Genomic DNA, 20,678 nt, shown 5'->3' on the forward strand with positions numbered 1-20,678 from the left:
CATTTTTGTGCGGGGCAATGGTTTACTTCGGCGTGTTTGAGAATTTGGTAGATGCGCTATGCCTCGCTGATTTTTTTCTGCCTCACCCACTAGTGCGTTTGCAAATGTCGGTTGCAAAAACTACACTAAATTCTAGAGCAGAGAAAAGCAGGAAGCCCTCAATTCTATCAAATTGTAGCAAAAATACTAAAAGGAATAAAACTTCATCTATGCATGAAAATGTGTCATTCTTGTACGTAAGGGAAAAAAAAACCATCTGAAAGATCTACTTAAGTAAAAGTATAGCACAGGATGGTGGCGGCTGACTTTTGCATGAATGTTTCATTTGAGAAATGAAAGTGAGAGTTGCTAAAGGTCAAATAAACTATATAGCTGCGTGAAATTTTTTTTTTTTTTTTTATTGTCTTAAACGGGGCTAATAAACTATTAAAATGATTTCTCAGGAAGTACTGCTTGTGTGACCAAGCGCAACCTTTGTTTTCCAACAAGCGACGCGTGACGGACTAGTGTCCTCTGGCGCCACACAGTGACCATTTGATGTACTACAAAACCTGCCAAACGTTATTGTGCAAATTTGGTTGCAGTTTCCCTTCGAATGAAGGCGCCCAAAGTTTCATTTGGACTTATGTATACTGTATATCTCCATTATTTCCAATGGGGAAGCAAAGTATTGCTGGGTTGTGCTATATCAGGTTTATTTTTGGACTCGAAAGCGAGTCTTGCGATAATGAAAGAATTACATTGTTTTTTTATTTCGCGCATAGGTTACATTCTCCAATTGTTTCAGGTGTAGCAGTCACATTCAAATCCACCCAAAGCTAATTAATTCACATTTCTTAGCTTGTATTGAGGCGTCTAATGTTTTGCGGATGTTGAAAATTGTGTCAAATGATGGTGTAGAAAAAACATGCTGCACATTGCAACATCGACATTTTACATTTACGAGCGTATTCAGACTCCTTATTTTGTAATGATTTTAATACAAAATCCAACGCAGAGTAACTGTATTAAAAATAATTGTATGCATCCCTTTAACATGATTTGGATACATATATTATTTTCAAAAACCAAACCACATGACCACAGCAAAACCAGAGTGGACTGCTGGCCTGAAAATGTTTGCCAGCGGCTGTGGTTATGTAATGTGGATTCAGATGGCAACAGTAGCCCCGCAAATGGCAGCAGCAGAGGATCCCAACCAATTCTTATAAAAGCCCCGCAGCATAAAATCTGACAGTCCACCCCACACCACCCCACCCCTCAGCAGACAGTCCAAGTAGGCTATGCATTTAATTAAGGAACATGATTATGGAAGACGACAAGAAGGGAGAAGATCAAGGCTTCTGTGACAGAAGAGTCTTCAGTGTTGGCCTTGGTACCCTTTCTGGTTCCAGCATCCCTTTCTACTCGTACTTCCATTTTGCATTCTGGCGACCTTCACCGTAGCACACTAAATTGAAAATTTGACAGACACTGATGCGTGTCCCTTAGATGAGAATTTCTTTTTCATAATGCAGCGAATCTTAAAAAGGGGAAGCTTTGAAGTATTCTTCTAGAGGAATGAGCGACGTGCCTCCTATCCAGTCCTGCAGCCACACTTGGATCAGCTCCAGCTTCATGAAGAACCATTTGTGTCCCACGGGCCACTTTGCCATCACCGGATGCCTGGAACAAAGAAACGTGGCATTTTAAAATGTGTTGATATCCAAATACTTCATTACCACAGATGAGATTTATATTACCATAACAAGAATGAACTCTGATTAACTACCTGAAGTCAGCCCCCCCCAGAAAAAAAACAAAAACACATTCATAAATCATAGTGAAACAGTGCAAAACATGATGAGAAGGGAACAAAATAAGTAAAATGAAAAAACATACATTCAAAAAGAAGTTAAAATGAGAAAAATTCATATACCCCATACACATAAATTTACAAAGTAAAATTTAGCTGCCATGATAAACCTTATGCAAAAATTACACAATTCTTTAATTAATTTTAATTTCTTTCCATAATTTTGTGATTACTATTTGCAACAATAACAATACATAACCCCACTCCCTCGCTTTGAATAGTTTTTTTCTTACTGCAGTTTACTCAGTAGGGATTGTCCTCTTCATGCCTGTATGTACGTACTGTATATTAATACTGCCCCCTGGTGGCCAATATGCGCACCAGAGGAAGTTGCAAAATAAATAAATCCCTATCACACATTGTTCAATCCTTTACATTGTACTTTGTTTACTTATTATTGTCGTATTTCTATAAAGTAAGATACTGCTGTTTCCCTCATTAAAAAACAAGTTAAAACATTTTGGGAGGGTTAGGGGGCGGCAGCTAGAATCATTTAAAGGCATTTTCATTCATTTCATATGAGAAATAAGACTTGGTATGAATGTTTTGAGTTAAGACACCACTGAATGTGAAGGGTGTTTGCTCGTACCTGGAGAACATGGCCTCCTTGGCAAAAGCCAGCTCCTCTGGGGCCACCTCCACCATCTTGCCTGTAAGCGTGAGTCGAGCACATCTGGGGTCCTCTGCCTCATAGATCATTTGTCTGGAAAGAGAACAGTACAATCAAGAGAGCCAATACAAGAGTTATTGAATATTGCACCTTACACTTGTGGTCAAATTATAATAAACCTACAAAAAAAAGTTGGAAATAATGTTGCAAGCATTGTCAGAAGTGGACTAGAGTGTGCTTGCCTGCAGAAATCACTCTCAGCCTCTGAGAAAGTGATGGAAGCATAAGGGTTTATTTTCAGGTCGGTTACGGTGTTGTCCATAGGTGTCATGTAAAAATAGATGACGCCTGTGCTGTTGTCCAGTGGTCCATCACTGATGGAGAAAATGTTCCCAAAAGGAAGACCTTTGATCTAGCAAAACACACACATATAAAAATTAGATTGACGTCACCTTGACCCAAATGAAAATTGGTCAAATCGCCTTCCTTTGGGACAAATTGAGCAATCCCACATTACTCGATGTATCGCCATGTCAACGTGTCTCTGTGGCGCAATCGGTTAGCGCGTTCGGCTGTTAACCGAAAGGTTGGTGGTTCGAGCCCACCCAGGGACGGGCAGTTTTTAAAAACGATGATTTTCAATGAAAAATAAAATGGATGGGTGTGTCTTTTTGTATCCAGAGTGGTATTATTTATGCATTTTGTATATTGAAGTAAACATGAACTCGTGCGTATGTTACCTTGTCTTGGCTAGAAATGGTGGCGAGGGAACCCCAGTCGCTGCTGTGAGCGATGTATCTGGCCGTTCTCGCCGTTTCCTGGTGCGGTGGAGGACCACCCCTCCCCACCTGAACCGTCTCCGTCCGATAGGAAAAAAGGCGAGCGGGGCTCTTCGCCGCCGCACTGGAGTCGCCCTCTGGCTCCACTTTCTCCCCGGGAGTCTCATCTATGCCTGCCGGATACGCCTGCTTCCACAGCCCGCCGCCGTCCACCAGCAAAGACGGGGCGACTTCTTCCGACAGGTCGGCCTCCACGTGGTTGGAGGAGACTGCCCAGGAGACGGAGCTCCTCAAAGTGTAGGCTGCACACGCGGTCAGAATGTTGGCCAACACTGGCAGGGTTAAGTAAAAAGTGGGCCTCATGAGTTTTAGGAGCAATGGCTGCCTTCACTAGAAGTCGTTTATCCAATAGTTTCATAAGCATTATCTGCCCCCTGCCGGCACATTCGGGTACTACATAAACATGTCAAACTCAAAAGGCAAAATATTGTTGAGGAAAGTCTGGTGGGACAGAACGAGAGACCAGCCCCTAAATGTTGCCATTGATGTTGTAGTTCCTTGGCACAGACATGCCACATGATGGTGGCAAACCATTACTTTTGTCGAAACAAAACTAATCCACTCCATTTAGCCAGAAGATAATAATCCAGATACTCGGAACGGTAATATGAGATATTTTTTCTATACATTCATGCTATAAGTAACATCAAAATTATATCCAGAAATATTCTTTATTTCAAAGTGTTGGAGTGGCAAATAACATGGACATTTTACAGTATAGTACAGTTCAATACACAACCCTTTGGAAAGAATTACACTTGAATTTAAGTTTTTTTTTTTTTTTTACCCTGTCATCCACTAAATTGTGGTTTGCCTACAGCAGCTTTCCCATTTCTGTTTCCATACTACATTTAAGGAATGCAACAGTTGAACATGTGTTAATTATTACAAATATACATCAATTATTATATCCATCTATTCATTTTCTGAACCGCTTATCCTCACGAGCATCGCAGGCGGTTCTGGAGCCTATCCCAGCTGACTTCGGGCAGCAGGCAGGGAACACCTGAACTGGCTACCAGCCAATCGCAGGGCACACATAAACAGACAACCATTCCACTGTGGTTGAAATATTTTTGCGCTGTCATAAGTTTCTCTGAGGACTTTCATTTGCTCTTAGAGCTTCTTGACTGTCTTCCTTTAAAATGGCAGAATTGTATGTATCCAAAGTAGTAGTGGCTATATAAAACCTCCTCAAAAGAGGCCCATTTTTCATTTCAGCTTTCAAAAAGACAGGTAAGTGTGCTATGATTCTTAGGGAACTAAATAATAAAAAGAATCCTCAGTCCATGGTCTTGTCACTCCACGCCATGGACTTCCTTTTGGCCAGTTCCATCCAGGAAGGCTGAGCGCTGTCAGCCGTGGACCTCAGGATGGGTGACGAGGAAGGCGACAGCGAGGACCCCAGGTTTTTGCGCGTCCATTTCTCTTCGCGAGGTCTGTCAGGCACTCGGATGGGGCTCTGGGACTCTGGAAGAAAACACAAAGTTAGCTCAGAGAAAAAGATTCGACTTGGGAATTGCCGCACCTGGAGGTTTGAAGCCTTCTTCAGGTTTTGTGTCTTTGCCTTGTGTGAGGGGTTCAGTCTTGATTTCCAGTTGCGCTTTCCTCAACTCTACCTAAGAAGATTGGGAATCATGAAAAGAGAAATAGGCATGTGTAACAATGTCATGTCAATGTCAAAAAGTATGTGAACTTCTACTTAAGTACCAAGCGTGAGTATGTTTGCCACTTCTGAGAAGAAGATGGTTAACAAAGAAGTACAAACCCCTTTTGTTAAAGGCGGACAACACCACTCTGCTTGTCTCTCCAAAAACGCAGCTCTCCCGCTGACTGATCCGGCCAAACTGCTGCGGTTGCCCAGTAGTGAGGGGCTCTCCTTTTCCTGCATTGTACATTTGCCCTGGTCCACATATTTGGGCTGCTGTGCTGTAGGTTGGAGACCTCGTTGGCTCCAAGGTAGCGGGTCTGAAGTCTGGTAGGACTGGGCTCGTGATTGAGCGACAGTCGTCCCTGTTCCAAACTGAGACGGGGTGTCTGACTGAGCAGCGGAGCGTGATGGAGACCCGCATTTTGTCCATACGGTTCTTTGCAAGGCCGGTTGACTTGTATTTACATGTGATTGCGGCGCTTCGGGTTCTTTCCAGGTGTTGACTGTCGTCTTCTGGAATGATTCGCCGTGCTCCGTTACGACTCTGCCGCCGCCGCCGCCATCGTGTGCTGGTTTCTCCCATTCTTGCAATCTTACAGACTGAGATTTCTCATTTAACATCTCAGCAGAATTTGCTGTCTGCTCTGGTATTTGCGGAGCCGTACTCGAGCAGTCCTTTGGAAATCGTCTCGCAAAAAGCTGCTGGAGGCTTCTGGTCTTTTCCATTGCCAGACTCATCCAGGATACCTCGGGGGAACTTGTTTGCGGGGTCGATTGAAGCTCCTGAGACTGATTTAAGGAGGTTGATTGGACGTCTGTTGGTAAGGTGGGAGCCTCAAAGATAGACGGAGGGCTAGGCTTGCATGAGAGCACTGGATCTGTGGAGGCAAAACAAATGGAAGCAAAGTTGTTGCATAGTTGGAATATCTAATGACAATGAAAAATATTTTTTAAAAAGTGAAAAAAAAAATAGGATACAGGCCAATTTTCTATCCCAGTTATTATAGTACCGCAATAAAAGATACAAACCAATTTTGGAGGGTAACCAAATGAAAGAGTTCCAAAAAAAGTTAGAATATTCTGGTGACCAAAAAAAAAAAAAAAGAAAGAAAAAAAGGGAACCAAAATCCTGTAAAACCAGTTATTTATTCCTGGTAGGATTATTTTTGTATTCAAATGAGGGCTTGCAAAAAACGGTTATGTTACTGACTGGAGAATACATACCAGTTATTTTTGTGACCCAAACAAAAGTTTCAATAAACAGTAGAGTGGAGGTAAATTAAAAATATATATGTATGACATACATGCTGGTTATTTAGTCATTTGTTTTTACTCGAATTAAAGGGCACCAAAAAAAAAAAAAAACTAGGCTAGTAACTCACCTGTCTGTGTGAAATCTCCTGCATTCGCATTTTTGGACAGGCTATCGCTATCTCGGCTTTCTTGACTTTTCAGTCCAACGCTCGGCTCCTCACTCGACGACTTCCTCGACTGACGCCCGGAAGATCCGTCGGACCAAAATCGCATGGAGTTAGAGGTGGAGCGGAGTTTAAAACCAAACATGGTCTTTGCTTCTTCTTCTCCTTCCACCTTGATTTCCACCTTTGTGGCCACTACGACCCCCTCCACTTCCTGCGATGGGACAGCATCTACGGCTTTAGCTCCTTCGACATTTTTCGCACTATCCTGCCTTTCGCAGGGATGTCCTGAGCTTTTCTGCTCTTGTCTAAGTTTCCCCACTGCAAAAGGCCTACCTCCTGGCTGCAGATCCTTACGCTCATCCCTTTGCCTCAAGCTTGACATCATGTCCTCGACTGGTCCTCCTACCTTGTGTCTGGACCCCGCTTGTCCTACAACTCCCACAAAACTGCCTGATCGCGGTCTGTCTTCGATGCGGCTCTTGGCAGAGGTAATGGAGGAATGAAAGGATCCAGATCCAGGTCTTTTTAGTCCTCTCACGCTGTCTACGTCGGCTTCATCCTGCAGACAAATTGCGGATCTGGACAACGCCGATGCACAGCTATTGGACAGCTGGCTGAAGGAGATGATTTCACTCTTTTTGTGGGTCTTTCTTTCAATTCCAGAATCCGCTGAGTACGGATGTGCTCTCTCGCTTGATACTACAAGTGCTCGCCTCTGAAGCTTCGCTTGAAGCTCTTGAGAGGACACGGGAGAGCATCTGCCAGGTAAAGCGCGGTCCAGAGTGGCTTCCGATCGGAACGCTTCGGGCTGGGTGGATTTCGGAAAGGTTTGTTGTGACACCTTGATTTCGCCTCGTTCTTCCAATATGACTTCCTCCTTAGCGTGTTCATCTGCCACAGGTTCAGGATGGTTGTTCATGTCATCCACCTTAGCATCAGGCTGTTAAAAATGGACACGATTATTTGAGGCCAAACTGGCACAGGTCACTTTTTGAGGGTGATGACCCGTACAGCAAAAAATAAACCCATTCAGGAAATGCGAATATTTCAAAACATTGAGGAAGTAACATTGCATAAGGTGGCGAGGAGGACCACTCACTTCAGCCGCCCTCCTCTTGGTGCTGACCCTCTGGTTGCGGGGCTTGATGGACATACGATGCCGGGCAGCAGACGTGTCCAAAGAAGGGGTGAACTGGGCCGGAGTGCTAAAGTCCAGCGGGAACTCGCCAGGAGAAGTGACAGCGGGACCAGATGGGATGAACGTTGGGGACGGCGTAGTGGCGGCCCCAAATTTGGATGCTGGAGGTTTGAAGATGGGGGAGAGTGGGTGTGATGCCACCTGCGAAGATAAACATGACTGAATAACAGGTGCCGTGTTATAAAACGCTAATGGCTTTATTGTTGTACTAGAAGATTTGTACTTCCAACATTGCCAGTATACGTTTATTTTTGTCAGTTTGAACCTGGAACTGATCTCTATTTCAACTGATAGCCTTTCTCACCTTTCTGAGGGCTCCATGGGTTGGAACATCCACAGTAGAAAATTCAGGGCTCTTGTGAGGAGCAGGGCCCTCATGAGAGTTGCCACCCCCATTCTCTTGTCGCCTGATGGGCAGAACAAGAGGAGGCGGTCCCAGATGCATCTTCTGCTGCAGAAGCTTCACCTGAAAATGCAGCAGCGCTGAGTTGTGGCCTCCGCTTTAAAAAAGAAAAGAAACCTTACCTGCAAAGCTTTGACTTTGCCGAGGACGTTCTCCTGGGATGACACCCTGACTGGCTCATTGTCGTCATCTGTCTGCACCTGGTCGGCCCAGAAGATGCTGTCGTGGGAGAGCGCTCGAGATCCCATAATTCCCTGGGGGCATCTACAGTGGAAATAGATGACGCACCAATCTATGAGACAAGACCCATCGATTTTCTTTCCTGTTTTGTATCAAGGCTGAGCTGAAAACATTCAAGTTAACTCTTCAAAAATAAATGGATGGATGGATGGATGGATGAATCGATGGACGGACGGATGGATGATAGATGGACAGATGGATAGATGGACAGATAGATAGATAGATAGATAGATAGATAGATAGATAGATAGATAGATAGATAGATAGATAGATAGATAGATAGATAGATAGATAGATAGATAGATAGATAGATAGATAGATAGATAGATAGATAGATAGGTACTTCATTGATATAATTGAAAATAGATTAGACAGACAGAGGGGGAGAGAGAGAGAGAGAGAGAGAGAGAGAGAGAGAGAGAGAGAGAGAGAGAGAGAGAGAGAGAGAGAGACACTTCTAAAAATGTATGAATATTTTCTTCTATTTAAAGTGAAGACAATTTGTAATTTTAGTAATGATACAAAGTGTATGCAAAATGTGTCTTCGCGGGCCACATAACATGATGTGGCGGGCCGTATCTGGCCCCCGGGCCTTGAGTTTGACACCTATGCACTAAACACATCCAAATCAAAGCACATTTTCTTTCATATACTTTTGGTCCTCTCTCCATTTTGAGCCATCATACTCACGCCAAATCATCCTCGGATCCCGGCGCCTTTCCTGCAAGGATGTCACTGGCCGACTGGCTGAACTTGGCACTGAACTCCACGCCTGCTCGCTTGCTTCTCGTAAACAGACGAGCCCCGGGAAACTTGACTCTGGATTTTGGTGGTTCTAAAAAATATACGGACATGTTTTAGACTGTCTTTTCAATGTTTGTGCATAAATAGTTGAGTCTCGGAAGTCTCTGTCCAACATTCAATGTCCTGCCGTCTGAATACGAATGAAAAAAAAAATTTCAATGTTTTATGGGCCGCTTATCCGACCTATGGCTCATCTGTACATTCAACAACATTGCAACTCTGCTCATGTTTGGATGGAGAAACACAATAGAATTTTACAGTCAGGCTGAAATCTGAAAAGCTTGCTTTCTGACACATTTTTCAACTTGGACGGCGGCTCGGTCTTTGCTAAGATAATTTCCCACTTGATGGATGGGCGAGGCTCTCCAAAGACCCAACTATTTGTGTAAAAGCAACTATAAAGACACTCCCCCCCCTTGAAGCCATGCACATATGATCATTGTGATAGATTGCTCGATAATCTCACCTGAACTATCTTCAGCACACACCTCTGTATTCGCCGAGAAGGCCTCCATTTGTCTGCCTGGTACAAACTGGTCGGCACAAAAGTCCAGATGGCAAGAGCCAACAAGAACCAGTTCACTGGGTGGGAAAAAAATATAATATTGTTTGCAGATAAGTAAGCCACGCAATAAGCCCTGAGATGTGACGCACGGACTTGCAGTTCAAAGGTTTACTGTTCTTATCATGAACGGGACCAACCTTTGCTGTTAGAGGGTGCGGTGTGCACCCTTTTGTCCTTTTAATGAGATGGCTGCACGCTTGCAGGACATTACATTAGGTACACCTGCAGATGAGATTGAATCAGATTAGGAAAATGCTAGACAAAGTAGCATCCTTTTTTTTTTTTTTTTTTAGTTTCAGAGTTGTGATTCCAACAAGTTTAGCAGACACCCCCCCAGCATGTGAGAAGGGCTTGATGTTTTTAGGATTTTCACTTTTATTCTGTATACTTGAATTTTTTTGTGCACGATGTGTTCCTAAACTTCTAAAAAAACAAACATTTTTTAAAATAAATAATATAGGCCCAAAATTAAACAAAGAGGAAAATGCAATACAAGTGGGAGAATGGACGACATTAAGAAAAAAATATTTCACATCAAAGTCCATTTGGCCAACAACACAATGCATAATCTTCTTCTATATAATCTTTCACTAGATGGAAGATGACAGAAAGAGACCATTCCTCTTTGCACACTAAATTATCCATCGACCTGTTTCCTCTCCTCTAGCCCCCTCCCTGTTTTTTAGTGGGGTTGGGGTCTGGGGAATTTCTACAATTTTCAGAAATCGAATTGAACACATCTTAACCAGGGGTGCCAATAATGATGAAGGTCACTATATCTCAAATTTAACACAACTTTCTTCTCTGTGGTGTCAAATTTCAAAGACATGTTCATTTTCACATTCTAGGGACTTTTCAACGCTGTGGTGGTGACACCTGGAACAGTCTGACTCAGTCTGTTTCAGAAATGTTTCACTCTTCAAGGTACCACTGTATTTACAATAAAAAAAAAAAATCATCCAGCTGTAACACTGATGCAACGCTGCTTCCCTTTTAGTCATTTGTGTACTTTCTCGCCGCGTGCAACACACACTTGCTCCGGATCGAGCAATCCGGCTGTTAGTGCTGTTGTCAACACTGTGCCCTCGTATCGTGATAAAGACGAGATATGTCAGCTCATGAAAGCAAAGTCCAGACTGCACCTCTTGTGTCATCTGACAAACACGTGAGAGCCCAGATGAAAAACAGGCCTAAAGTTAATTTCTTATATGTGTGGTCATGCACACGAGCATGAAGCAAGAAGACAATTTTTGGAGTCTTAAATGATCTCATTGACAGACTTCACATGTCACAGCAGACACCCCCCACCCCCACCCCACACCCCCACTCAAAAACAAAAGTACCTCAACATACCGCGAGTCAACCCAGGACTTAGCTGTCTGTTGTCCCCCGAGTTGTGTTGTCAGCGTCCTGTCCTGTTTGAACCTGCAGGTTTGTCGTCCACATCTGCAGAGAGACAGGAGGGGGAGGAGAGAAGGCGGAGTGAGTGCCAGAGAGAGAGGGAGAAGGTCACTCTATGGTGGGACATGCACAAAAAGAGGACAGAATAGAATGAGACAGAGAAGGCGGGAGGGAGTGTGAGAGAGAGGAGGAGAGATACTCTATTACATTAGGAGCACACTGTGGCCTTCTGCGCTAAGCTCCTTATAAAACACTAACCTGATTTTGGGCCCAGAAATGAGAGTAAAGGAGGGAGGGAGGGGATGCGGAGGTGGAGGAGGAGGGTGTGTGTGTGGAGGGGGGGTAATGAAAGCTCGTAGTTGGAAACAGGGCAGGAATGAATGTCCACACTCACTCTAAAAGAGGAATTAAATAAAAATTCTACTGCTACAACTACTAACACATGTCAAATGTTACATTCCTGCACATTCTCACCATTAAATATTGATCTCTTCGCTGTGGGCTATATAGGTCAGGTAAGCATATTTCGACACAGTTTATATTTGAAAAATGCTTTCAGAAAACAGAATCATATCTTCATGTATATACAATATTTGTATATGAACATATGCATGTTATACACACTTTAGATTAGTAATTTGGCAATATTTTTATATTTTATATACTAATATTATAAAAAAATATAAAATATATTTTATTTTCATTATTTACCTTCACCATAGCATTATTGAAATGTAGATTTATGTAAGCAAAATAGCTATGATTTAATATTTCTTTAAAAACATATTTACAAAAATATTATTACATTAAATCATGGAATATAATTTATTGATGAAACTTTTTAGATTATTCTGAAAATACATTTGTAAAAAAATGTATATAAATATATTTTCCATCCATAGACACATTGTCATGAACATAAACAAAAAACTGAATAATAAAACTAAAATCAAGTAAAACCACTCACCCTTTGAAAGACCTGAAAAGAAAGGTCACCTCACATATTAGAGAATAATTCAAACGTAAAGTTTAAGGTGTTAGTGTAAAAGACATTCCGACACACAAGATGAGATTCACTGTATCGGCCACTGGGCGACAAAAGGAGGAAAAGAACCTGAAGCGCTTGGGGAGCACATCCACATTATTTATATTTTGTTTTCTTTCACGTGTGCAGGCTTCTCTCCCGATAAGGCTTCTGGTCCTCACATAAATCTGCTCTCAGTCCCACCCACGGCACCAAACCAGCTGTTGTTGTGGATTACCTCAGTGAGACTTCTATGTTTTGCTGAATATGACTATTCATGGAATCAATGCATGTTATCGATCCACATTAAGGCCAGTGACCTGTGACACCAATACGTCGAGCTGTAACTCTTAAGGTTCTTTGTGTTAATATATCATTTTTTGGTGGCAGCTCCACCATCCTGCTCGATGCATGCGCCCCTTTCCGGGATTATAATTTCCCCCGGTGGACCACATGCATGCAGATGACATATCGAGATTAAGGCCGAGAGATAATCCGATCACAACGCCGTTTCAACTCTCACGGCTCATGGTTCATTCACACATTTTCCAGACAACGTCAACAGGCCACAGTATAAGAGACGCCTACACAAACAAATGCTTTGGGTAATAAAAAAAAAAAAAAGAACGTTATATAGACACCTAAACGTTTAGTTTATACTTTGTAAAATCACAAACTAGTGACATATATTTACACCATTCTTACTGTAATTCAATACAATTGTGTAACATTATACCACATTTAATCGTAAGTAAATCTAAATTAAATGGCATCAATTCAATAAATTTAGTGTAAATAAAAAATCTATTTTTACAATAAAAGAGATATGCAGATATTAAGAGTTGTTATTTTTACAATATTTTACCAACCAAGCTATCCACTGTTCTCCCCATTTTAAGAGCATGATGAAAAAAAAAGGCACCAGATTACATTCATTTAAATACAAATCTAAGATCTTCTGCTTGATTACATTTTTAGCATGAATATTTTTACAATATGACATTCATAACAAAAATAGATGCATTTGTACAAGTCAATAATTGTAATTAAATGTAAGTGACTGTGTGCCTCATAGGACTTTGGTGTGTTTTGTATGGAAAATGTCTACTGTGGTTTTGTGGCACTGCCTGAGGTCATAGTCACAGTATCCAATCGAAAACCGTCCCTGTGGATGATCACAACAACACATGAGAACGTAAAACGCAAATTTGGAATCTCAACAATAAAATGCGGGTCATGTCTCACCTTGGGCTTTTTGAAGTAATCCAGCCCTCTTCCGATCTTGACAATCCAACCGTTATCAAACCTACAAACAGTCCAGCATGATAGCGTTTGGTGAGTGATGTGAAGGTGATGATGACCATAGAAAACAAACTAAGTATTGCTCATCTCCCGAAGGTCATTTGGCCAAACTCAAAAATACAGATGAGCTATGATTAAGCAAATGTGATGCCATTTTTAGTTGGCAGCGAGAGACAAAATGTCTGCCTCATGATATCCATAAAAAACAGGTGGATTTTGCTGCTCAATTTATATTCCAAAAACACAATATTAATCACGATACGAATCCGTGTTAGGCTTGTGGTGATTTTCATCCTGCACTTTTCCTTCACTCATAGTACCTGATCTCTCTGTCATGGATGGAGGTGGAGTACCGCAGGTCAAGAGCGACGCCGTGAGCACCGAGGCTCTGCTTCAGCTCGGCCATGCAGCTTGCCTGTTGGCCACCATCCTGCACAGCAACGCGCATGAATGCCACCTCAATAAACCTAGAACTAAATTTCAATGATTGTTTACACAGCTGCAGACATAGTCTTTATTGGAATCATTAACTGCTTAACTGCTATAATGTAATTACACTAACTACCTGTTTTCTTCACAATAGGGGGAAAATAATAAAGGGATGGAGGCATTTTTTTTCCCATCTTAACGTGGCGTGAGACCTTACTGTTTGAAAAAAAAACGGAAACTTACTTCTTCGGGTGACGTGAGGAGATGTATGGTCTTCACCTTGCATGACGCTTTGAGTAGCATCTCACAGAACCGCAAGAAGTTGTACAGCTACCATGCATGGAAACATGACTTGTGTTCAATTCAAAGAAATATTAGGAACCCCTGTAAATTGAATATGATCCAACAATGTTGTCATCAATGTGCATTTAATAAAAAATAAAAAAAAGCCAACCCTATCGCAAAACTACTTTGGTATGAAAAGGCATACAGATCCACTGTAAAAAAAACATAAAAATCTGCGCTTTTGTACATTGTTCTAACCTGATGAGTGTGTCGTATGTAAGGATCCTCCACCCAGACCTCTGTAAGAGCACCGCTAATGTACGGCTTGAAGACGGCCTCGTAACTGTAACCTGTGGCATCCTCCTCTATCCTTACCTGCTCGTGGTACTTTCCCTCTGAGAAAACAGAGAGGGAGGAGGACTGTGTGACACAACAAGAAAAGCATCCATTCCTTAATACATTTCCATCCAACCATTTTTCTATCGCGCTCATCCTGGTTGGAATCACAGGTAGATGGTGTTCATCCCAGCAGACAGTTACTTTTTAAAGCTAGAAATCCATATTTTTTCCCCCAAAGGTCAGAATATTATTATTTTCTAATCACAAAGTTGACATTGGATTCAATCAGTCTTAGAAATCCCATACAAAGAAATACAATGTGATTCGATTTGTCTACTTGCATATTAGTGCTTTGGCAGCATGTAGTGTAAATAAATGATGAGTATTATGATAAATCAATTGACCATTTTATGATTACCTTCTTTCGTCTTGTTCACATGAGCTTTGATTTGTTCTGCTCTGTCCATATAACCTTTTATCTTTTCCCTGTAATGTCCTCTCTTCGACTCATCCTTCACTGCTGCTGGTAATACAGAAAATGTAAATAGTGCGGTACATATACTGGTGTGAATAAAACGTGCGTGTGGCGGCGACCTTTTTGGGCGTCTAACAGCAACTGAATGCCTTCTTGGTAGCAGACGAGAGACTCCAAGAAGCGGCCACTCTGGTCCAACTCTACTGCCCGCTTTAGCACAGAGATGGCGGACGACTCCATACCTGGTAGGTGATTTTGAGTCATGTTGTCAAATGTAGGGTCACGATTTGAGGGAGATTGTGGGCAAGGGTGGCATCAACCGAAGGATCGTTAGTGGCAGCATAAGCGACAGTGCTTCACTTCCGTGTGGTTCCGTTGCCAATATATGTCCCGAGAGAACGTAATGGCTGATTTTGTTCCGCCAGTGGTTTGCTTGGGTGCATCGTTAAAATTTATTAGTATGTACCGGGTATCTACATAACAGAAATGACAGCGGAGTTATATGCGTAAAGGTTCTGCTTATAATTTTTAAACCATAACTGTTAACGATAACAAATTAAGGGGCAATTTAGACGGGTACGTCTACAAAACATGTCCCCAGGAAACGTAATGAACACTTCTTTTTTTTTTCCGTTTAAAGACCCAAGGCATTTTTTATGTATATATTTTTGTTAATTATGGCGTTTTTTTAACTATGTTTTCTTCTGTGAGTTGTTAGTGTATATTGCTTACATTTTGACCTTTTTAAAAATAATAATAGAAACAAATGGAACACACGCGGATGTCGCTTGACGTATTTCTGGTTCCGGATGAGGCTTAATGGTGGTCGTGTTTCTCGTGTGGTCTTCTCTTAGCTGTCCAAAATATTTTTTTCTTTAGTTATAGTAATACTAACTGGATATTGTATCTTGTTTTCTAAATTTCGATTTTCGTCATATGATTGAAGCTTGATTGCGCATGTTTTACGCGACTTCTGGCGCACTAACCTTGTCCTGCACCTCGGTCAAAATGAATGTTAGGAGCCACTGAAATGTCTGCATTCAGTTTAAAGTCATCATCCGTCAAAGTAAGAGCTTCGCCCAATATATACTATTCCACGGTTTGAAAAATATGAAATAGTCTTTCCTGTCAGTTATTTTTGGTTCATGTAATGAACTATTGTGATTAGAATTGATCACCTTATAAAAAAAAGCACCTTATAAAATTGATCACCTTGTCCCTTATAAAAAAAGGGTTTTGCAAACTGGAGGTCTGGGCCCAAACTAGATGGGGATTAAAATTAAATGGGATGTAAATGTAAAATGTTATTTCACCATAAAGGGCTGTTTGATTTTTGTTTTTCATTAGTTTATTAACTATGTGTTGTTGTGATAGGTCCTGACAGGAATTTCACGTTGTATTTTGTTTGGACGCAGCAAGTTTACCAGAGCAAAAATTCCACAAGAGGTAAATCTGATTTTGTTCCCATTTTAACATTCATTCTGCTTTATAGTGCTCACAACCTCCTCTGTGTCTTGCCCTAATAGCTCTTTGAAGAGCGGTCGAAGGAACACGAGAAATATGGTGGCGACCCAGAGCAGCCTCACAAACTTCACGTAGTGACTCGTGTCAAAAGCGCAATGAGACGGCCATACTGGGAGAAAGACATGGTGAAGAACCTGGGCCTCCAAAAGGTGAGGCTGCTCTTCAGATGACAGTCTAATTGGAGTTAAATGTGAAATTGAATGGCCTTGTCATTGTCATACAGCCACATGTGCCTGTGATCCACAAGAATATACCTGCAGTCAACAGCAAACTCAAAGTCATCAAGCATCTTGTCAGGTATGAGATGCTACATTTGAAAAAGCATTTGGGAATTTTTAGTGAGAGCCTAATAACATGAGTATCTAAAGCCAAGTCGTTTTAAATTGTACTTAAAGATGATTAAAAAATATATATAAATTTAATAAAAGTCCTCGTACTGATAACCTGCCCCCCCCCCCCACACACACACACACAAAAACTATAGTTGGCTTCTCCCCAAAAACATTTTTTTTTTTTAAATATCCTGGGTGGGTGCCCAACTAGGAGTATGCGGTCGTCTGAGGTGATAGGGAGCCTTTTTCTTTACTTAAATTTTGAGTAGATACCATATAATTACATTTTTCTCTTTAAATTGCTGATTAGATTGTCATAATGATATTTGTATTTTATTATTCCGTCAACAATGTCGTAAACAGTTTTAACGAAGATAAATGGAGATGACATGACAATACCTATATAAAGAATACGCAAACTTTTCAGGATTCAGCCACTGAGGACACCGTACGGGCTGCCCACCGAGCAAGACATGGCTGACAGCTACATCAATAGCAAAGGCGAACTGATTGTTCGACGCCTGCTCACACCGCTCCAGCCCAAAGCTATTGAATCTTAGCGCATCCACCCAGGCTGTTCACAGTACCATGTTTGATCACCTTGGTCAATCTTAACGATGGATCACCCTTTTTTTCTATTATCTTGTATTGCAGCATTCAGTCAAACTACATGACCACGGTTACCCAGTTTGACTGGCAAATTAATTTCAGTCATCATTAAATTAATAAAATAATTGTGAAAGCACATATGGTCTGTAGCATTATTCACCCCATCAAGGATATTTTTCAAAAGTACAAGTTTGCTTGATCAACTGGGACCTGCCAAAGCTATTTCCAATACTGCATTGTAGTAATTAAATTTTATCGTTTGACATTTTCATACTAAACTTTGATCAATGTGTATTTGAAAAAGCATTCAATTCACTACAATGAGACTTTCTGGGGAAAACAGTACATAAATTACAATATTACTGGATATATTTTTAGATGTCCAAATTAGATTTGTTTGCATTAGATGCGAGAAACAAAAATTAAGACCGTACAATTAAATACTGTAAATCATTTTTTTATTTTACTTGACCAAAAACTAAGATTTTAATCCTACAGAGTATTCATCAATAATTCTCAGTCGACTTTAAGTACTCTTTTCTCTTTCTGAGCAAGAACTCAGTTAAAGTTCAAGCCATCCATCAAATATTAATTTCAAGGTTTCTAATCCCTTCACAGTACTGGGTACCTCCACAGCATTTGATACATGTTTTTAATAAATTAAGTTTCCAAACTGTTGTTTCGTTAGGCAAAACCAACAATCTTTCGATTATCTTTTCACTTGTGTGTGAAAAGGCCTGATGTCAAGAAATAAAACTTATTTAGGCAATAGAGAATTAAATTCCTTACTATGATGGCACAACGCACTTACCAAGCTGTGTAGACACGCCTGAAAGACGATTTGAAGTAACTTCCTATTTATCATGAAAACGTTTCAACAAATCGTAAAGGGCAGAGTAATAAAAGAAAATAGGGCTGGCTGAGAGATTATGAAAGAGGTAGCCCAGAGAGAGAAACCAAGACGGCTGTCAAAGTCCCTCAGTCGTCATCGTCAGAATCTGTTTCATAGCCCCGCCCCCTGATGGTCTTCTTCTCCACTTTGGTGAACCTGGAGTGAGGCTTCTGCGTGGATGTGGGCGGCTCCATCAGGTTACCACTAGGGGGAATGAAGATGAAGGAAATGTTTACTTTCTCAAAAAGACAATAATAATGATCAAGTGCGATTGCAATGTACTATTTTCAAAGCGCACTGGCAGGAGGGTGATCGCTTGCATTTGAGCATTTACACATAAAGGCACAATTCAGTAAACCTGTGAGAAAAAAAAAAAATGTCTGGTGTGTTGAATTACTCATTTGCCACCCCAAAGAGGATGTACCTGTAGTTGATAACATCGGCGCAGCCCAGTCGCCATTCCAGGATCTCGGTGCTGAAATCGTCAGTGTTCCCCAGGTCGCCGAAGCCGACCACGTAGTCCTTGGACTTGCCGTCGATGAGCAGCGCCAGGGTGGGGATGACTTTGATGCGCAGCCGCTCGGTCAAGAAGGGCGCCCTCTCCACGTTGAGTTTGATGAATTTGGTCTCGATGTGCTTCTTTGCCAGGAGGCCCAAGTGTTTGTCCACGATCCTGCATCTGGATGTGTGGATGTGATACAAATTAGCTGCCTCTACTTAATGCTGTTCTATTTATAGGGAGACATTTGAATGAAGACCTACACGATACCATGACATCAAAATATGCAAAAGTCAAAAAATCCCATATGGTACTGGACAATTTTGGCTACAATGCAACTCTGTCTGATAAGCTTCTCCAACATTTACACTGCAGGTCAACGTGCCAAATTACAAATGAACGAGAATAAAACAGTGACCTCACCTGAAGGTGGTATTTCTGTAGAAATGGCAGACAACTTTCTTGCTGTCCTTGACCTCGCCAAAGAATTCTTTCTCACTAGAAATTTCACGGTACTCTCCGTGTCCTTTAGACAACCACTCCTGTGATGACAGAAACATAACATCGTCTCACTTTTAAGTTTGCATGGGGAAAAAACAGACAAATTAACATGAATAACAACAAAGGAATTAATTATTATATCTACGCATAGCGTCCGGCTTATATGTATTTTGTATCTTAGTGTGTGGGCTTCGGTGTGTGTATTTGGTAAGTTTGTCACCTGACGTGGCTCTTGCTGTTGGTTGTGATGCAGAGGTGGAGGATGCTTGTGTAATAGATGACTTTAAAAACAGCTAAGATGTTAAAAAAACATTGATATAGGAAAATAGTTGTGTGATATGAATTAGAGTAGTTCCTGTTATGTTTGGATTTAAATGGTTTACAAAATCTTTCACATTTTGCCCTTTGTCATTTTATCTCCATTAAAAATCTCCTGTATAGCTCATGTGTGCATAAAAGGTCAATTTAAAAAAAATAAGGCATACTTGTTTCTGTTTCTGTGCTTTCTTCAGTGCCTCTAGTCGTCTTTCCCTCATTTTCTCAAAGTCATCTTCATCCATTTCAGTGAGTTTGGTCAACTCCGCATCCACCTGATCCTCCACCACCTTAGCGGATTGCACCAGAACCTTTGTGATGCTGTCGATCATGTCGTTAGCCATAGTTGCCTGTGCTGTATCAACCTGAGAGTGCAAACGGTACACACAGTCACATTTTAAATATCCAAAACATTGGCGCAACATCAAAGTAGTTTCAAACCAAGCACTGATAATGACAAGTCAAGTCAAGTCAAGTTTATTTGTATAGCCCTAAATCACAAGCAGTCTCAAAGGGCTTCACATAGACAAAAATTGACAATTATTCTCAAAGCATCCCCTGATCTTAAGCTCCCAAACGTGACGTGTAATACGTTGGTGTATTTCGTGCCATATTATTCTTCCACCATTTTAAATTCTGAAGTTCTCATATTCGCAATGACATTCATACCAACGAACTGTTTAGAAGTTGTGAACGACCAGCAAACAAAGCCCGTAGGGAAACATGGACACGCCTCAGTTAGCCGATACTTGCCAGTAAAAGGCCATTTATAGGTCATATTTCGCTTCTAGTTTAAATAACATTATTCTTGTGAGACGACACGAAAAAGATAATAAACAACAGTCATGTATATGGCGCTACCAATGATCTACGTTACTACGAAGGAAATAGCTAGCGTTAACCTAGCAACGCGTTAGTAACCAGCAATAAGAGGCCAGCGAAAGTTCCACATTGAATTGTACGTTATGGAAAAACAAACAGACAAACATCAAATCGAATAACATAGTAAATTTACCAATAAAATTAACAGAACTGTAACGCCGGTGTCGTTCGTTGCCGGATAGCGACGCAGTAACAATAGTAATACTATTGCGGAAATGACGCCAGAGTTCCGTGAACGTGACGGATTTACATTTATGTGGTCTATACCGCCACCTACTGTACA

The 20,678-nt window shown here is 41.3% G+C and overlaps 5 protein-coding genes and 1 non-coding gene across 9 annotated transcripts; 2 read left to right on the plus strand and 4 right to left on the minus strand.

Moving 5' to 3' along the window:
- Positions 1–1,246: 1,246 nt before the first annotated feature.
- On the minus strand, positions 1,247–3,670 carry creg2 (cellular repressor of E1A-stimulated genes 2). The gene is made up of 4 exons (XM_037239657.1): positions 3,206–3,670; positions 2,708–2,877; positions 2,445–2,558; positions 1,247–1,665 (listed from the first exon to the last, which is right to left on the minus strand). The coding sequence occupies exons 1-4, from the start codon at positions 3,605–3,607 to the stop codon at positions 1,524–1,526; spliced, it is 828 nt and encodes a 275-aa protein (XP_037095552.1). The 5' UTR covers positions 3,608–3,670; the 3' UTR covers positions 1,247–1,523.
- On the plus strand, positions 3,006–3,079 carry trnan-guu. Its single transcript has one exon. It is a non-coding gene; the product is annotated as a tRNA-Asn (tRNA).
- Positions 3,671–3,956: 286 nt separating the features above from the next.
- Positions 3,957–11,498, minus strand: cracdla (cracd like a). Of its 3 annotated transcripts, XR_005096118.1 has the most exons (12): positions 10,940–11,498; positions 9,724–9,808; positions 9,488–9,603; positions 8,908–9,052; positions 8,100–8,241; positions 7,879–8,040; positions 7,476–7,715; positions 6,338–7,316; positions 5,073–5,833; positions 4,833–4,923; positions 4,493–4,774; positions 3,957–4,450 (listed from the first exon to the last, which is right to left on the minus strand). XR_005096118.1 is itself a non-coding variant. In XM_037239655.1 (11 exons), exons 3-11 carry the CDS (start codon positions 9,534–9,536, stop codon positions 4,587–4,589), a joined length of 2,757 nt encoding a protein of 918 aa, XP_037095550.1. In that variant the 5' UTR covers positions 9,537–9,603; positions 9,724–9,808; positions 10,940–11,498; the 3' UTR covers positions 3,957–4,586. The 3 variants fall into 3 exon arrangements, 1 of the variants encoding a protein (XP_037095550.1); XM_037239655.1 differs by having other exon boundaries at positions 3,957–4,774; XR_005096119.1 differs by lacking the exon at positions 3,957–4,450 and having other exon boundaries at positions 4,756–4,774; positions 4,833–4,919.
- An 897-nt stretch (positions 11,499–12,395) lies between these two features.
- On the minus strand, positions 12,396–15,234 carry mitd1 (MIT, microtubule interacting and transport, domain containing 1). Its single transcript, XM_037239815.1, has 7 exons — positions 14,961–15,234; positions 14,785–14,886; positions 14,286–14,422; positions 13,986–14,072; positions 13,634–13,743; positions 13,257–13,317; positions 12,396–13,176 (listed from the first exon to the last, which is right to left on the minus strand). Exons 1-7 carry the CDS (start codon positions 15,103–15,105, stop codon positions 13,081–13,083), a joined length of 738 nt encoding a protein of 245 aa, XP_037095710.1. The 5' UTR covers positions 15,106–15,234; the 3' UTR covers positions 12,396–13,080.
- A 381-nt stretch (positions 15,235–15,615) lies between these two features.
- Positions 15,616–17,444, plus strand: mrpl30 (mitochondrial ribosomal protein L30). 2 transcript variants are annotated; one of them, XM_037239691.1, is made up of 6 exons: positions 15,616–15,907; positions 16,216–16,287; positions 16,368–16,514; positions 16,589–16,662; positions 17,125–17,258; positions 17,408–17,444. In XM_037239691.1, the coding sequence occupies exons 1-5, from the start codon at positions 15,854–15,856 to the stop codon at positions 17,255–17,257; spliced, it is 480 nt and encodes a 159-aa protein (XP_037095586.1). In that variant the 5' UTR covers positions 15,616–15,853; the 3' UTR covers position 17,258; positions 17,408–17,444. The 2 variants fall into 2 exon arrangements, with proteins under 2 accessions (XP_037095586.1, XP_037095585.1); XM_037239690.1 differs by having other exon boundaries at positions 17,125–17,440.
- Positions 17,445–17,742: 298 nt separating this feature from the next.
- On the minus strand, positions 17,743–20,643 carry txndc9 (thioredoxin domain containing 9). Its single transcript, XM_037239689.1, has 5 exons — positions 20,529–20,643; positions 19,684–19,878; positions 19,121–19,239; positions 18,623–18,877; positions 17,743–18,402 (listed from the first exon to the last, which is right to left on the minus strand). The coding sequence occupies exons 2-5, from the start codon at positions 19,855–19,857 to the stop codon at positions 18,285–18,287; spliced, it is 666 nt and encodes a 221-aa protein (XP_037095584.1). The 5' UTR covers positions 19,858–19,878; positions 20,529–20,643; the 3' UTR covers positions 17,743–18,284.
- Positions 20,644–20,678: the final 35 nt, after the last annotated feature.

The sequence above is a fragment of the Syngnathus acus genome, chromosome 21 (assembly GCF_901709675.1).
Source record: "Syngnathus acus chromosome 21, fSynAcu1.2, whole genome shotgun sequence".
NCBI lineage: Eukaryota > Metazoa > Chordata > Actinopteri > Syngnathiformes > Syngnathidae > Syngnathus > Syngnathus acus.

What these genes read in the sequence shown, in the direction of transcription:
- creg2 (XM_037239657.1), bottom strand. Translation starts at nt 3,607, where the DNA reads ATGAGGCCCACTTTTTACTTAACCCTGCCAGTGTTGGCCAACATTCTG. An exon ending in CCATTTCTAGCCAAGACAAG is followed by an intron (nt 2,878 to 3,205) that starts GTAACATACGCA and finishes GTGTTTTGCTAG; the next exon opens with ATCAAAGGTCTTCCTTTTGG. An exon ending in AAGGAGGCCATGTTCTCCAG is followed by an intron (nt 1,666 to 2,444) that starts GTACGAGCAAAC and finishes TCTTTGTTCCAG; the next exon opens with GCATCCGGTGATGGCAAAGT.
- cracdla (XM_037239655.1), bottom strand. Translation starts at nt 9,536, where the DNA reads ATGGAGGCCTTCTCGGCGAATACAGAGGTGTGTGCTGAAGATAGTTCA. An exon ending in GTGTGCTGAAGATAGTTCAG is followed by an intron (nt 9,053 to 9,487) that starts GTGAGATTATCG and finishes TATATTTTTTAG; the next exon opens with AACCACCAAAATCCAGAGTC. An exon ending in GTCCGCCTTTAACAAAAGGG is followed by an intron (nt 4,924 to 5,072) that starts GTTTGTACTTCT and finishes CAATCTTCTTAG; the next exon opens with GTAGAGTTGAGGAAAGCGCA.
- mitd1 (XM_037239815.1), bottom strand. Translation starts at nt 15,105, where the DNA reads ATGACTCAAAATCACCTACCAGGTATGGAGTCGTCCGCCATCTCTGTG. An exon ending in TCCTCACGTCACCCGAAGAA is followed by an intron (nt 13,744 to 13,985) that starts GTAAGTTTCCGT and finishes GTTGCTGTGCAG; the next exon opens with GATGGTGGCCAACAGGCAAG. An exon ending in ATTACTTCAAAAAGCCCAAG is followed by an intron (nt 13,177 to 13,256) that starts GTGAGACATGAC and finishes GATCATCCACAG; the next exon opens with GGACGGTTTTCGATTGGATA.
- mrpl30 (XM_037239691.1), top strand. Translation starts at nt 15,854, where the DNA reads ATGTTAGGAGCCACTGAAATGTCTGCATTCAGTTTAAAGTCATCATCC. An exon ending in GAGCAAAAATTCCACAAGAG is followed by an intron (nt 16,288 to 16,367) that starts GTAAATCTGATT and finishes TTGCCCTAATAG; the next exon opens with CTCTTTGAAGAGCGGTCGAA. An exon ending in AGAACCTGGGCCTCCAAAAG is followed by an intron (nt 16,515 to 16,588) that starts GTGAGGCTGCTC and finishes ATTGTCATACAG; the next exon opens with CCACATGTGCCTGTGATCCA.
- txndc9 (XM_037239689.1), bottom strand. Translation starts at nt 19,857, where the DNA reads ATGGCTAACGACATGATCGACAGCATCACAAAGGTTCTGGTGCAATCC. An exon ending in TACAGAAATACCACCTTCAG is followed by an intron (nt 18,878 to 19,120) that starts GTGAGGTCACTG and finishes CCACACATCCAG; the next exon opens with ATGCAGGATCGTGGACAAAC. An exon ending in GCCGATGTTATCAACTACAG is followed by an intron (nt 18,403 to 18,622) that starts GTACATCCTCTT and finishes CATTCCCCCTAG; the next exon opens with TGGTAACCTGATGGAGCCGC.